Source organism: Poecile atricapillus, chromosome 8, assembly GCF_030490865.1.
Source record: "Poecile atricapillus isolate bPoeAtr1 chromosome 8, bPoeAtr1.hap1, whole genome shotgun sequence".
Classification (NCBI taxonomy): domain Eukaryota; kingdom Metazoa; phylum Chordata; class Aves; order Passeriformes; family Paridae; genus Poecile; species Poecile atricapillus.
In genome coordinates this window covers 9,975,571-9,991,287 of record NC_081256.1, presented here as the reverse complement: position 1 = coordinate 9,991,287, position 15,717 = coordinate 9,975,571, and the positions used below count along the sequence as shown (strand labels likewise).

At 45.5% G+C, this 15,717-nt stretch overlaps 2 protein-coding genes across 4 annotated transcripts in view; one reads left to right on the top strand and one right to left on the bottom strand.

The window, feature by feature from the left end:
• FARSB (phenylalanyl-tRNA synthetase subunit beta) overlaps positions 1-7,272 on the top strand; it is a 37,173-nt gene extending 29,901 nt beyond the window's left edge. Inside the window, exon 17 of the mRNA XM_058843797.1 lies at positions 7,000-7,272. Within this exon, the coding sequence (XP_058699780.1) occupies positions 7,000-7,151 (152 nt within the window). The 3' untranslated portion in view covers positions 7,152-7,272. The remainder of the gene's footprint in view (positions 1-6,999) is intronic.
• Positions 7,273-11,946: 4,674 nt separating this feature from the next.
• Positions 11,947-15,717, bottom strand: part of SGPP2 (sphingosine-1-phosphate phosphatase 2) — a 34,485-nt gene continuing 30,714 nt past the window's right edge. For 2 of the 3 annotated variants that reach the window (XM_058843991.1, XM_058843993.1), the window contains one exon: positions 11,947-15,388. In XM_058843991.1, the coding sequence (XP_058699974.1) occupies positions 14,846-15,388 (543 nt within the window). In that variant the 3' untranslated portion in view covers positions 11,947-14,845. The remainder of the gene's footprint in view (positions 15,389-15,717) is intronic. The other variant, XR_009278111.1, reaches the window with a different exon arrangement.

Genomic DNA, 15,717 nt, shown 5'->3' with positions numbered 1-15,717 from the left:
TTATTTTTCTTTTTATTTCTGCAATAACATTTTAATTTGCAAGATATTGGCTCAAATGTTTAGATCAGTGTGAATGCAGGCTCCAAAGATACCTGTTGCCCACGGTGGAGGAACTGACTTCATCTTTGCTTGTGGTGCACGTGTTAGAAAAGAGCAGCTACACAGAGAAACGCTGAGCTCACACTCATCTCAGGCATTTCTGTTCTTGCTGGAGCCACTGTGTGCTTCAGCCACGAGGCACTGCTTTGCAACATAAGCCTTAGTTGCTAAAACTAAATGATGAACAGTTCCAGTGACTGCTGAGATTCATTGTTTAATGATATATTATTCCATGCCAGATTGTCGAGTCGTTTTCTGAAAGGCATGAAATGGGGGGAGCTGTGAAAGCAGAACATCAGGTGGCTCTTGGTTATCTCAGTCAAGTCACTGGGAGAGGAGGGCAGCTTGGTCTAGGACATGAGTGATTAAACAACATGCAAACCAAATGTGACACACTAAAGTTGACCTGCAGACTGGCTTAGTGCTGGTTCTTGTTATCCTCTAGTGCCTGTATGAAAGCAGAGCCTAACAAGCTAAAACCTGCTGCCTTGCTGTGCACACATAGACTATGTTACACCCCCTGCCAGAAAGCATATGGTTTATTGTTTCTTAGTTTCTGACAGATTCTCTTGTTTGCAAGGATGAATCATTCCTTTAGATATCCAAAGAGGGATAAAAACACTCAGGGAACACAAATAAATTAAGTTTTTTAATATTCAAATCTTTATGTTTTCTAACTCAAGTGAAATAACAAGACTTCTTTTTTTAAAAAAAAATGTGAGCTTTATTTGGGATTAGGAATTCCTTAGTTTTGTAGACAAAATAGCTGTGACATAATATCAGCTTAGGTTTGTGACTTTTAGACAAAGTATAACATTTCGGATAAATCTGGATAAATCAGATAAACCAGCCTAACAGCAAAGATTAGCTGTGTAATGGTAACTCTGCAAAGCAACTAAACTCCAGTGGAGAGTTGCTTTTTCTCACAACTGCCCCACAAAGGCAAATTTTTTATCTTTATACACAAATACTGGTTTCTAGAGAAATACATGGAATTTGATAGATTTCTTTCTAGGTTTCCTACTTAATTTTTTTTTTTCTGCATGCAGTATTTAATAAGAGAGCCCCAGCACTGAGTAAGAGAAGTGCTGCACCCAGATCAGTGACCCAAAATATCTGCATTCCTTAGCCTCAGCATCCACCCAAGTATTACCTTCCCTTAGGAAAGGCAGGAACACAGTGATGTTACCCAGCTAATTTTAAGTGTCTGAGGCTGCTGTAATCCTGAGGATAACTGGTGAATGAAGAGGTGCCTCAAACCTACTGCATTCTTGAACCACTTTCTGACATCCAGCAACATCAAACAACCTCTGTTAAAGCTCCTGGGACACTCCACATCAAGAATGACAAATCCAGCTTATAGGGTTGTATATGCAGGTTCTTATGAGATAGAAGAGTTAGTTTTCCTCACACCCTCCCTGAAATACAAATTGATAGAAACTCAGACATTGACTTAGTTGTAATAGGAGAAGATGATTTACTGACTGACCACTGCAAATCTATGGATGATTCTGCATGTTCCCAGACTTATTGTCTGCACAAGGACTCATTATTCAACTCTATTTTTGGATATCCAGTGTAGCAGTCCAGGTAAATAATTGATTGTCACTTTACTCTATTCTGCTATGCCCTGTATGAGGAGGCTTTTGGAAAAACAGAGGAAGAGATCAGAATGAAGGATGTCCTTTAGACAAGGACATAGTCATTCACATCACACAGACAGTGATTCTGTGATTTTTGTCAAGTGTTAATTATTTTCTTGTGAGGGGTAATTAAAGCACATGCCTTAAATTTAATTGTACTAATTTGAATTTCCTGGTGTGTCACTACAGTTAGGTGTGATCTGGGGAAATGGCAGTCATTCTGGCACAGCTTTAGTCAGGATTTACAAATCAAGAGTCTAAAGTTGACAAATCTCCCACTGATCCCAAAGTATGGTTTTTCTGGGCTTGAGAATATAAGGGAGAAAAACTGCTGATGACGTGCAGCTTATGAGAACAATCGGTCTCTCAGTATGCTCCAGAAATCATTCAAGCTTTGAGATGTCTGATTTTAGGAACTAGCTGAAGGTAAATCATTCCATGACAAGATCTGATTTTGAGGTTGCTGTTGGTTTGCATAAGGTTCTGGGACCCCTTCTGTGCTGTGTATATGGGCAGAAAGAGGGGGCTGCCTTTTAACACACTGCCTGGGCTGATGGTGCCCCCTGACTCTGCATTTGATTTGCATTTTCTGCCAAAAGAAGGAATTGGTCAAAAGTGGGAGGAACTTGATCCTAAAACCAACATCTAACCTCACAAAACTAAATTCCATGCAGTGTAGCACAGGCAAAATACTTCCCCAGGTGAGTTGGGATGAGGTAGTGAAAGGGCAGCTGGAGTCACTAAAGGGAGGAGAATTAAGATGAAAGGCTACTGAGGCCAGATAAGCTCTGCTCCGTTACCTTCTTAAGCTTCAGCTTCCAGTGTTCCTTCAAATTACAGGAACAAACAAGTGGGTTTGAAGGCTTAGTGCAACTGCAGGCCTATAATACAGCTTTAATCTTTTTCTTTTTGAAAGGAAGAGAGAGTAAGGTAGAGAAAAGAAACTGTGCAAGGTGTTTGACAACAAAGAGTGCAGGGAACTTGGAGCTCTTTGAGGGTCAATTAGCCAGAAAATGTGCTAAAGACTACATGCTCTGTTGGATTATTGGCCAAAGAATTACCCCAAAGCAATCAAAGTGGCCCTGTTGCCTGAATACAGAAAGGCAATTACGGATTTTGAGGACATGCTACAGAAGCTTTAATTAAAGGTATTACTTCTACATCACTGAACATTAGAAATTAAATTCTTACTTGCAGCCACGAGAAGTAGCTTTTGTCTTTCCCTTGCGTGTAGTGTGTCAGCATAAGACAGGGCTGGCTTTGGCATCCCTTCTTTAGCAACGCGTATACGATTTCACCCCACCCCTTCTCCTAACTACCACTTACACACCTGACATATTAAGAGGTGGATTTCCACTGCTAGACCTTCAGGCTTTCTCTGGCACTGTCTGGGTCTTTATCAGCAAGGACAATACAATCTCTGATTTTCAAGGTGAAGTTTATTTGTGTGCAGAGCAGAAAGGATTTACTGTCAAGAGGGATAAATCTGTTATCCTTAAAACAGAAGGTACAGTAAACTACAATGTTTAAAACAATTTTGACTCTCAGTGTAGTTGAGTGTACAACCAACCAGTTTGACCTACAAGAGCATCCTTTCAGGATAATTACACCGGCAGCAATCACAATCCCTTCCTAACACACCTGAGTGGGGCCTCCAGATGTGCTTTTGTGCCTCCCTGACTAGGGACAGTTTCTTGGGGAAGACCATGCTCTTCACAACCATGCTATTCTTGGATGATACTGCATAGACAGGCAGGACAAACTATGGTTAGCTCCTGCTCAAAAGCTGCAGGTCACGGCTGCCAGTGATTCTGGAAAGACTCCTTTTGGCATCAAGGTTTTACTGGAGCTTAGGAACGCTGGGCTTCAGCTTCTGTTGTGACTTACACAAACAAGGGGATGCTGTGTGCACTTTGCTGATTTCCCATGTGTGCAAGTAGCTTCAGCACGTCTTTCATACAGCCTTGACTCTCACTCTGAAGCTTTTACTTTACTTCAAGAGTTGAAGTCACATAACACTGCCCAGTCCATAACACAAGCTTTGCTAGAAATCCTAACCACCATTGCTGTTTACTTGATAACACCAGAAACACACAAATTAGGATAAAAAGAGTCCTTACCTTTGTTCCCTGATTATTTTGATTACCGTCCTGGTTTGCTGCCCTGCTCCATGGGTTTCTCAGGTCCTCCTGCAGCCTGTCTCTTGCCCCAGCACAGCAGGTTCCTCTAGCTCAGGTCTCCTTTTGTGCTTGTGGTTGGTCCCTCATCAAAGCTCTCCCCCAGCTACAAATGCTTGTTTTCCTTTCCCCCCTTCCTGCTCAGGCTTTTCATGTTTCTTCTGAGGTTTTTTTTTCCCCTTCTTTGCTTCCCTTTCAATGTCTGAATTTTTTAGCCTAGAATTTACGTTTACTCCAAATTCTGGTTCCATGGCAGAGGCACATGGAGCAACACCACCTGGTCCAATGCATGAGCCAACCTCCTTCCCTGACCACCTGTGTGGTCAAAGGAAGAGTCACTGAGATGAGGAAGGCTTTAGATCCCCCCTATGGGATGCAGTCTGGAGGCCCTTTTGGCAGGCAGGAATATACTTTGAAGCATTCTGTAGTGCAGCCAATTACCGTAATAATAGTTCCATTATTAACCAGAGTTCATAAACTCTCTGTAAACCTGTTTCTCAGCTCATGTTTCTTTGGTGCAAGAGCCATGTGTTGGCTGGACAGATGGGGGCCCTAAAATTTTTAACAGGTTCTTTCATTTTTATCTGCTTATTGTCTGATCTTTTCCAGCCACAGAATTGTGCCCTGCAACTGCCGTGTCTGCAGAGTGTGGGGCACACTGTTGACTGCCCTGTGAAGCAGCCAACATTCCAGGGTCAGCTCAACTAGAAATTGAGACATTGTTTGAAGGTCCTGTTTCCTGCACTTTGGGGACCTAAATGTTCCCCTTTGATATTAATTATATATTTCCCTCTTCACTGCAAGGAAGTGCAAGGAAAAGAACCATCATGGTCCAGCATCAGTTGCTGCGTGAGATGGAAAATTCTGCTCAGTGTCTAACCCATAGCCTGGAGCAGCATATTTGGAACTCACTGGGACTAGGAGACCAACAACTGGTGATGGATAGCAGAGCATTTGTTGTGTATGAAAACAGCATTGTTTCACACAATGGGAAGTAGCACAGATCTGGGAAACTGCCCTTGTTGAATTGACTGAGTACAGTATTATTTTAGACCCCATCAGATATCTACTACAAGTTTAAAAACAGTTAAGTCTCATGACATAGCTGTGTCTAGATGTGCAAGAAGATAAAATAACTTTCCCAAGACTACACAGAAGGAAGCTCAGAAGAACAGACAAGTCAGACACAGCTTTTTAACTGACCCTTTGTCAAAGCTCTTTTTTTCCTACAGATTTATAGTGGGGTACCACACCAACATTATCAACTTCTGCTTGGTTCTTGCTCTTGTGCCAGTTCAAGCTTACAATCCAGTGTCTAAAAGAAAGTCTCTGTGTGCTGCTCACATCTTTGGTACAATACCAGCTTTATTTACAAATAGGAAAGCCTTTACCACTAAGTAAAAGGCAACTTTATTTTTAGGTTATGTATTCACCCACAATCTGCAAAGTGATCTGTATGTGTGACATTTGACTCTTTTCTAAATTTGTTTCATCTTGTTTTGAATAGTGCAGCTTGGCAGTGGCAAGTGTCTCTTTGGCTGGAGTCATGTGCCAGTAGCATCCAGGGTGAGGTAATTTCACTGTTGTACATCCAGTGTAAGTGGTTGGTTTGTGCTTGTAGCTAAGACTGGAACTGGATAATTTAAAAGATTTTGCTCTGAGTATTTTTAAAACAGCCTTTAAGCAATTTTACTGTGGTCATTTATTACTGTGGTCAGCTTTCACAAGGTAGCCAAAACTGAAGTGGACATTGAAGGTAATTTGCACTTGCAGCAACTTGGGCGAGAAAAAGACCTAATTGCTGTTCTTGTAGCTGCAAGTTACAACTACAAACCTCACAGAAGACACTTCTTAAATGAAATATTTCCACTGGGCAGCTAACAGAGAATATCTCTGGGCTTGACCACTAGTGACCAGAGTATCATGAAAATGTTCTTGAGGTTTGAGGTTCATTTGGACATCATTGCCTTTTTAAGTAGCTCCTTATACATACAGTAAAATGTCCTGGACTGATCCTGAACTTTAAGTAGCATTTGGTGTAACCAGATGTCGGGAAATTCTTGTGATCTTTTTGCAGAGGACACTGAAGGCAGCAGCATTAAAAACAGGGCTCAGGAGCTTTCTGAGGATTCAGAATCTGTAGGATTCAGTGGCTTTGTTTCATCCTCTCCCCTTTCCCCCTTTGATGTCACAGCATTGCCTGCAGCACTGCTCACAGGATGTCCCACACACTGTGCCTTGCTGCCTCACACTTGTTCAGAAAGAGGTGCTTTCTGAAGGACCAACTGGCTGGTCTGGTTTGGGTTTGTCTTTAGAAGGGCTATCAGATAAAAATGCCACTCACCTCAGGATAGGTCACCTCTTGCAATAGACAAGCTTGAACATAGTGCTGGTAGAGCCACCACACACAGGGAAGTTCCCAGGTAGGAAAGTCTTTCCATGGAAAAGTCTACACAGCTGCTTCAAGTTCTTGATGGGAAATTTAACTACTTTTTAAGGAAAAACTTCCATGTAACATTTAAAAATTGGGACTTGGTTTGAGGTAAGAGGAAGATGACCTTTGGCTTTCTTTGAGTGTTCACTGTTTCACAGTTTTATGATGAATAGGAAAACTCTTTAAAAGTTCTTCTCCAGATAAGGAATTCAGGTTGGTTTTAATTATGTGACAGGCAATCAAGGGTGACATGCCTACTTACCCTTTAGATGACAGCAAGCTTTATTTCTTTGAACAGTCTAAGGAGGGAGACATTTGGATGTTAAGTAGCCTACAGGCTGCAAAAGTTCTTCATTTCAGTAGCCCTCTGACTCAACTGTGCTAATTTCTATTGCAGGAGGAACTTAGCCAAAACAATTGGAGTGGGAAAAATGCCCATGCTTTGGGCTTTACATTTTATTTTTAAGTCAGTGTTTTCTCATTCTCTATCAATCATGACAACTTTTAATGCAAGAATGCGAGAGCCCCTTCTGAGCATCTCAGCACAGAGAACTGTTTAATACTGAGAGCTTTGTTCTGCACACTAAATGCCTATTGACTCCTCTGGCCCAAAGAAATATTGATTTTTCTCTCACTTTCTTTACAGGCTCTGCTTTCTTTCCTGGTCGCTGTGCTGAGGTCTTTGCCAAAGGTCAAAGCATTGGGAAACTTGGAGTCGTACACCCTGATGTTATCACCAAGTTTGAGCTCACCATGCCTTGCTCTGTCCTAGAGATCAATATTGAGCCCTTCGTGTGAAGATGTGACTTTTATCCTCTGACAGCTGTCCACTGTCACATGCAGCACCCTCTCCTCTTTTGTCTGCCTCCCGGGGGACATCCGCTTATGCTTTTATGTTCCAATAAACCAGAAAAACAGATCCTGTCTCCCTGAGTAAATGTGTTCTTTACAGTGCAATCTGGCTGGCTTCTGCAGGGAAGGAATGTGGGATCCCGGACTAGGCTGTGCCCTCAATGTTTTCAAAGGGCAGGGGGGAAGAAACAAGTTGGGTCAAAGCCCAGTGTTTTAGAAGAGAAATGTAATGGCAGAGCACATGATTAGTTTTCAAAATCAGAAATGTTCCACAGACACAGCTTCATACTGTAACTGATTATGGCTGCATAACAGGAATCTCATTCTTTTCTTACTGCATGAAATAAGATAATTGATTAGAGCAAATGTTGAGTGAATGTGAGCAGAACTAAGGAGTTGAGCTTTTATTCTATACGGTTGTCATGTGCTCATCAATGGCTGGGGGAGGAAAATAAACTTGTTTCATGAAAACCAGAGCTATTTTGTAAGCAAGATGTGTGTAATATCTGCTTCCCTGCTCCAGACATAACTGTTGGTCCTTTATCATTCTAAATTCAGAAAGGGGAGGGGGTGGAATTAAATTTTTTTTCATTGTTGATGTCAGCCTGGAGGTTTTTGAAGCTCCAAACCAAATGGGGAAGTGCATTTAAGAGCATATGCCCGTGGTGTTTTGCATGAGTAGCAGAAAACTATCAAAGCCTTTGTCTGCCTGAGGCTGGCATGTTTGTCTGCAGAAGTGCGCGTGGGCCCACTGCACTCCCAGCCCCACCAGGGCTTTCTGGACCCCAGCTGTGCAGCAGAACCATGTAGATTTTGGACAGGGTTACTTTTCTGGCAGTTCTACCCCTGCCAGTACAAGAGAACCTCTCATGGGTCAGGCTTTTCCTTCTAGGTGGCTTTCTGTCAGCAGTTGTGTCACAGCTTGGTGCATTGTGCCTCTACTCTCTGAAACTGAGAAGCTCCATCCAGCACAGTGATGCCCAATCCTTCCTTTCTGCAGGAATGTCACCAAGTGGGTGGTCAGCTCAGTACACTGAAGCAGCCCTTGACTGGCAGCCTTGTGGAGCTGGCTGTCCCTCCTTTGCAATATTATAACCATTGCTAATGCAGCAGGCCAACAACAGCCAGTGTTTTGTGCTAGGCCGGTGCACTGCGGCTCCTTTCTGCTGTGAGAGCCGGGAGGGGCCTGTCCAAGGGGGGACATCTGGGAGTTGCCAGAGAAGGGTGTCACAATGATTGTCCCACTGAGCAGAGAGATGTGCCGTGCTGAGGTAAGCTTGTAGTTTTACAAGCTGCACAGACCCCGCTCACTGGGCCCATGAGGGCTTTTCAATGGCAGTCCCATCAACAATCTCAACAGGTGGGAAGGCAACAGGCAAGGCTTTTTGGTGCAAGTGATAATCCAGTATGAAATATGCTCTACAGTTACCCATCTGGAAACCCTACGGTTCCCCTCAGATGGAAGTGTAGATTTTAATTATCTCTGCATGACAGACGTGAAATGAGAATATAGCTATTGCCATACGTTGCATGACTGGCTCCAGTGCCCACGGAGAGTGAGAAAACTGCAGCTCACAATTTAAACCTCCCAGGGGATTAGGCAGCTTGGCGTTTGCAGGATCTCTCTCTCCGTGATGCCTACACAACTGTAGCCAGGCAGGCTCGCAGTGTGGGAAGCAATCCGTAACGCAGATGGAAAGTATTAACCCCCCCTTGTTTATTGGTGTGTCATGCACGGGGATTAGGACGACAATAAGGCAGATTTGCATTGCAGCAGAGTGCAGGCATATTTGCGTGCACTAAATATATTTCCCTACACAGGATTTTCTGACTCTTTGGGTGTCCCAATTCTCCTGTGAATTTAGCTGTCCTTTGAGTGTAAAGACTAGATTAAGCTGGGACTAAAGGCTTGAGCTGCAGTGGCATGTGTTGTGAGGCTTTTAGGTATTGCTTCTTTTTCATGTCACCATTTGCTCATGCATTGGCAGCTAAATGCTCCAAAACCGTGGTCTTTGGCCCAGGTAAGTACCACTACTTGCTAAAAGTAGAGGATGAGAATTGAGAGAAAGGTTAAAAAGCCTCTTCAGAGTCCCTGACCCTTCCAGTTAACTGTGGTGCCAACAGCCTTGCAATGAAATTCAAGCTCTGCTGTAGTGCTGTGCTCAGGATTAACTGTGATTCCTGATGAGTGGGACACTTCATATAAGTCTGGTATATTTATTGCGAGGCTTTGTCTTTCATAGCTCCAAAGCAATTATCTGGTATTTACAGCCCGCTCATAGCTGTGTGCAGTACTCGAGGTAGTTATTACACAGCTTTGTGCTGGAGCCAGCCACTGTGAGCACTGAAATTTGCTTTTACCCTTTGCTGTAGCCATGGGCTCTGGGAAAGGAACCCTTTGCTGCTGGTGGGGGCTTCTGAGCAATCTTTTGAACTTGGGTTTTCTTTTTAGACAAGGGTTGGAAGTCGGATTTTTAACTACTGCTCCTCAATTGTGGATTACTTTTGGCCTGCTGCTGTTCCCTGTGGCTACTGGGTCATTGCTGGGGATGTGAACACAAGCAGCCGAGGCTGGAGAGCTGGTGACAGAGATCAGAGCTGGTTTAGTGTGCTGTCTGGGCGATTGCTGGATTCCGTTCTGCTAACACGAGCTCTGAGCTCTGCCTTTGTCCTTGCTGTGCTTTGGTGGTGATTTTCCAAAGAGCAGAACCCTGAGCCAGTCTGGCTGCAGCTCCCGGCACGGGCCCCGTGCCTGCAGGTTACCCTTGCTATTGCACAAGGCTGTTTACATAAAGGTGATGCCTGGGACTGTTTCCATCTCCAGCCTGGCACTGTGCTCACTTGAAATTTAAATCAGCCCTGGTTTGGCAGGTGAGTGTGGAACAGGCTGGGCAAAAGCACTGCCAGGAGGCTGCCAGGGGATCATGGCCTGGCACACGCGACACCTCTGCCCGCCCAGTGACCTTGAAACCGAGCCTGCTCCAGGGCGGGGTGGCAGCAGGACAGAGGGACAGAGGGACAGAGAGACAGAGGGACAGAGGGACAGCAGGACAGCGGGCAGGTGGGAAGACAGTGAGACAGCAGGGAAGCTCTGACAGGAGCAGGAAGCAAGCGAAGGCCTTGCTTTACTCATGGCTCAGCAAATGTGCAAGATCCCACCCACTGCCCAGCTGCACTTCCACCCTGTTCAGACAGGTACCTGTGTTTTTAACTTCTCCTTGTAGCACAGTTGGGAAGGGTCAAAACTGAAACTGAGACTGTTTTCTTCTGTTCCCTAAATTACATCAACTACATCCAGAAAAGCAAGTCATGAGCCTGCTTATGATTTTGCACAGGAACTTAGATGGATTAGGAGGCTGGGGTCATGACAAACTGGAAAATTAAAGAAGGGAAAGTCAGTGCTTGGTGCTTTGGTTCTTAATTCCTGCCAAAAGATGCAATATCCGTTTGACTTCTGACAGAGTAGCTGGTTCTGCACTGGGGCACCAGCACGCAGAGATGCTCCAGCCAGGAGGAAGCCTGGGTCAGCAGCATGTACCCAGAAAGTGATTTGCAAAGTAAACAGGTTGGAGAAGGCAGTCTCTGGGCAGGACAGAGTGGACTATGCTATGGGTGAGGTGCCTGCTACATCCCTCTTGACAGTATAACAAAGGCAACGTAGATTGTCTTGCATCACCCCTGTAGGCAGGCACAGAGGGAGAGCTGTAGCACTGGACCAGAACAGAGCACAGACAGTACTGAGAACACAACAGCACAGGCTGTGATACTCTGGAAGTTACCTCCCACTCCATTCACATCAAAAGCAGTGTTTTACTCTAAACACTGGCATGCCTACCCGAGAGGATTCAGCTGATGCCTTTGTCTTACAAAGCAAGGAACATGGCCAGCAAGCCCACCACAAAACCTCATTCTCTATCACCACCCTGGAAATGCAGAGGCATCTGCACTGCAGGGATGAAGAAGTGGGGAGGATTTCCAAAGACAGCAAAGACAGATTTGTACTGAGGAACTGGTGCTTCAGGTTAATGAAATACAGAAAGGGGTGATGTGTCTCACCTTGTCAGGAGACTTGCCTCTCCAAGCCTGGCCCTGCAGGAGTGGCTATGGTCCCCTGAGCATCCCAGGAGCACAGCCTCAGCACAGAGCCCAGTGGCAAGCCCTGCCTAACCCAGCTGGCCCAGGCATGCTGTAGCAATTGATCTTTTCCTGATCAGCCGTGGACACTTGGAGTGACACCACTTCCAGGCAGGATGTGATGCTGAGAGAAGGATGAGGCCCTTGGCTGGTTTTAAGTACACTTTTTGACCACATAACCTTGTCAGGCTCCTCAACTAATGCAAAATATTCTGCAGTTCATGGGTTGTCATGCTATCATTGCACATATTAAATTGGCTTCCAGTTAACTGTTTAATCTGTTAGAAGTAGATATTGCAGGAGAAGGAGATTCCAGCGCCCAGAAGTCCCCCAGCACTAACTACATGCAACTCACTCATTTACATTTACAAATATTGTAACAAATAGTCATCAGTAGACCAGTAATCTCTTTTTAAAATGCTTTCAAAAAAGCAGGATCCTTCTGGACAAGCCAAAGCATGGAGCTAGAGTGAGCAGGCGACACAGAGCCACAAGCAGGACAGCTTGGGAAGAGAGGGACTTGTTGCCTTTGCATCAATCATTTACAAGTATCAATAGAGGATGCAAAATAAACAGACAGACACCAAACTCTGAAAAATAGGTTTATTTAAAAATTTGAACCAAATAGAGTTTACATTTATTGCATGAATCACATACAGGTGGGTATTATAAAAATACCTGTGAAGCATTTAGATACAAATTATAAAATCTTCATAGCATAAAATAGCTGTGAATCAGAACAGAAATTTTACACATACAGCTGCATGAATGTCCCTGACAAACTGTGCCTTTCTTGGGAGTAATTCCAATCCTCAGCTTAAATGCTCGTCTTGCTGCCAAGTTTTTTCCCAGATTTGTGATGTGGCCCCTCTGCAGGGCTCCCGTTGTGCACTGCACCTGTGTTCATGCAGCACTCTTAACACAAGGGGTTTAAAGGTGTTTTAAACCTGATGGCAGCACTTCTGTGGTGTATGGGAGGGAGAGAGGCTGAGGGTGGAACCCCATGGCTGTGGTGGCCCACATCCAGCACTCACCAAGGGGCAGGTGTGAGTGGCCGTGTGCCCTGCTGGAAGGTTCACTGGAGCTGTTTGCATGCACGTGTAAAGTCCACACAACCTGATACAGAACAGTTTATCCACAGCCTGAGCAAATCTGAGAATGGTTAAAATTTCTGCATGCATTTATTCTGGAGACTGGCAACCTGATATAAGAGTGGTGCAGCTCTTTCACGTGCAAGCCTCACACTGCTCAGACAGAACTCCCAGCTACAGTTTTGGAATTACATTTATCCAGGCAGTCAAGGGATGGCAAAGCACATCCTTTACATTCCTCAGGTTCATTTTCCTCACAGCCAGGAAGACAAGTGGACATGGTTAGAAAGCTGGCTCTCACTGTACATTCTGCCAGGCAAGGCACAGGGGCCAGGCTTGAAGCTCTGCAGCAATAGCATGGTACATTTTCCCAGCCAAGCAGACCACGTTCACTGCTGTATTTCTCAACAGCTCATTGGTCCAACAGCTGAAATATATTGTTTTAAATAAGCAGCCTGAGTTATAGGGATGACCTTCCTGCGGACACGCCTGCATGCTATTCTACAAGTGTACACACAGTGTTGCAGGATGCACGGAAGACCAACTGTGATGTTGTGCAGCAGCAGAAAATGATGGCATCTTATCATTGTCACACGCTGTAGTCACCAGAGTCACTACTCAGCTCCTTCCACAACGCAGTTTATGGACTCTACTTGTCACCCCTGCATGACAGGAAGGACTTTTTCCTTTCCAGCCAGGGGAACTAAATTGAAGTTAAACAGTTTGAACTCAAGCCTCAGTGCTGTGATAGTAACTCTACTCAGTTGTTTTTAGACAAAGGATCTTTTAGTGGAGGCTTTCTTATTAATATCTAAGGTAAATTTGTAGTAAATCACAATAAACATTTTGTGTTAGCTTTTCCTTCTCTTTTACATTTTGGGTTTGTTTTTTTTGTTGAATTGTAATAATGAGTAAAAACATCCACACATCACTGGCCTGGTCTGGCAGTGCCATCAGAAGGCACTATGAGCTCTGCCCAATGATGGCACTTTGTTCTTGGCTGGACACTTCTCCCCCCACCCCACCAGCCACGTTTTCCCTGGTGCCCCAAACCTGAGCCCTGCCTTGGTTTGCTCTACTGCTTCAGGAGCAGCCCCACAGCCAGGCAGGCAGAGGCACAGCCTGCTCCCCAGCAACCCCAACCCCACAACAAAACAACCATTGCTACTGCTCTGGCAGGGATTTTGGCTGTGTGCTTGTCATATTTAGTTGCTTGGGAAAGGGTATCTAACTATGGGACACAGTGGGGTCAGTGATTTCTAAGCCAAAGGTACCTGTGCTCAGCAATTCCCGTGACTCCTCCAAGTCAGATATTTTAGGCCAGTTTCTTTGTGTTTGTGTGGCAAGGGCATGGTAATAGCTATAAGGGTGACTTCTCTCAGAAGGTGCCAGAAGCTTCCCCTGTGTCCAATAGAACCAATGCCAGCTGGCTTCCAGACAGATCCACTGCTGGCCAAGGCTGAGCCCATCAGTGACAGTAGCAGCACCTCTGGGATAACAGAGGGAAGGGAGGGAAAACCTGCACAACTGCAGGTGGACAGAGAAGTGAAGATATGGGAGAGAAACAACTCTGCAGATACCAAGATCACAGAAGGAAGAGGAAGAGGTGCTCTGGGTGCCAGAGCAGAGACTCTCCTGCAGCCTGTGGTGTAGCCTGTGGTGAGGCAGCTGTGTCCCTGAGGTCCATGAGGAGCAGAGATCCACCTGCAATCAGTGGAGGGCTCCACAGTGATGCAGGGTGATGCCCTAAGGAGGGTTTGAAGACCACACTGAAACAGGCTCCTGGCAGGACTCTTGACCCCTCAGGGGACCCACACTGGATGAAGAAGTGCATCCCATGGAAAAATTCACACTGGAGATGTTTTTGGAGAGCTGTCTTCTGTGGGAGGGACCCCATGCTGGAGCAGGGGGGAAGTGTGAGGGGTCCTACCCCTGAGCAGGAAGGAGCAGCAGCAGCAACATGTGATGAACTGACTGTAACCTCCATTCCCATCCCTCTATGATGGTGGGTAGGAGGAGGTAGAGACTTGAGGAGGGAAGTTGAACCTAGAAAGGAGGGGTAGGTGGAAGGTGGTTGTAATGTTTGGTTTTATTTCTTACTATCCTACTCTGATAAGTTTGGTAATAAATTAAACTTACTTCCCCGAGTCATGTCTGTTTTGCCTGTGACAGTAAAACAGCTGAGTGATCTCTCCCTGCACTTGTCTCGAGCCAGGATCCTCTCCTTATATTTTCTCTCCCTGGAGAGAGGGGAGTGATAGAGCAGCTCTGGTGAGAACCTGACATCCAGCCAGAGCCAACCCCATCACACCAGTGCAGAAAGGCACAAAACACTTTTTGGTCGAGTCACCAGCCTGGATTATCACATCTCCGAAGCGGTGGTGCCGCAGGTGGCTCGGTGAGGAGGAGCTGTGCTCACATCAGGCCCAGCAGCTGGTGCAGCAGCGGCACAATCACGGTGGCCGTGAAGCCGACGGAGGAGTACGTTACAAATTTATAGGGCACCTCGACTTCCAGGCGTCTCCGGGCTTCCAGGTCACGAATGGGGAACTTGTACCGATAGCCCAGCACGCCAAGGACCACGCTCTTCATGAGCCAGCGTGTCAGCAGGACAACCAAGATCCCTACGAAGAATCTGGCTAGCACAAACACCATTGTACTGGTGATCAGAGGAAATCCAGGCTGAACACTTTTGCTGGTGTAGGCTGAAGCAGTGTACTGGTTGTTTAACCAAAATCCCACAGTTGCTCCGGCTGCTGCTCCTAAGATCGTAGTGGTGTCTCCCCTGGTCGGGCTGTAATAGTCTAGTTTGGGGTAGTTGTAACATAAGACAAGAGGCACAGCTATGGAAAACAGTGGGCAGAAGGGGCTGGTTAGCAGCAAGTGATCTATTGTGTCCCACGCAGGATACAAGAGCACGAGCAGCACAGCTGAAATCAGTGCTCCTCCGATCACATCCTGTAAAGAAATCACATTTAAAAGGCTTTGTGAGACCTGGAAGGTAAACCAGGTACTTGGGTGATGATAAAGTACCAGTATCTGCATTGGTGGGGCCCAGCAGTGGAGGAACACCCTGAATCCGGTGGTGGCATTATCCACGTGCAGGGACAACCTGAAGCCTGTGCTAAACAAAACAAGACAATCCATGAACCCAACCTTAGCTTATGCATATGCATGTGTCTGTGGACACACATCCTCCTCCTCACCTGCTTTCATGTTTTGAGGGCACTCTCCACCTACAACCTCAGAAAAGGCACATGCACAACTCCACCTCTGGGACAACACTG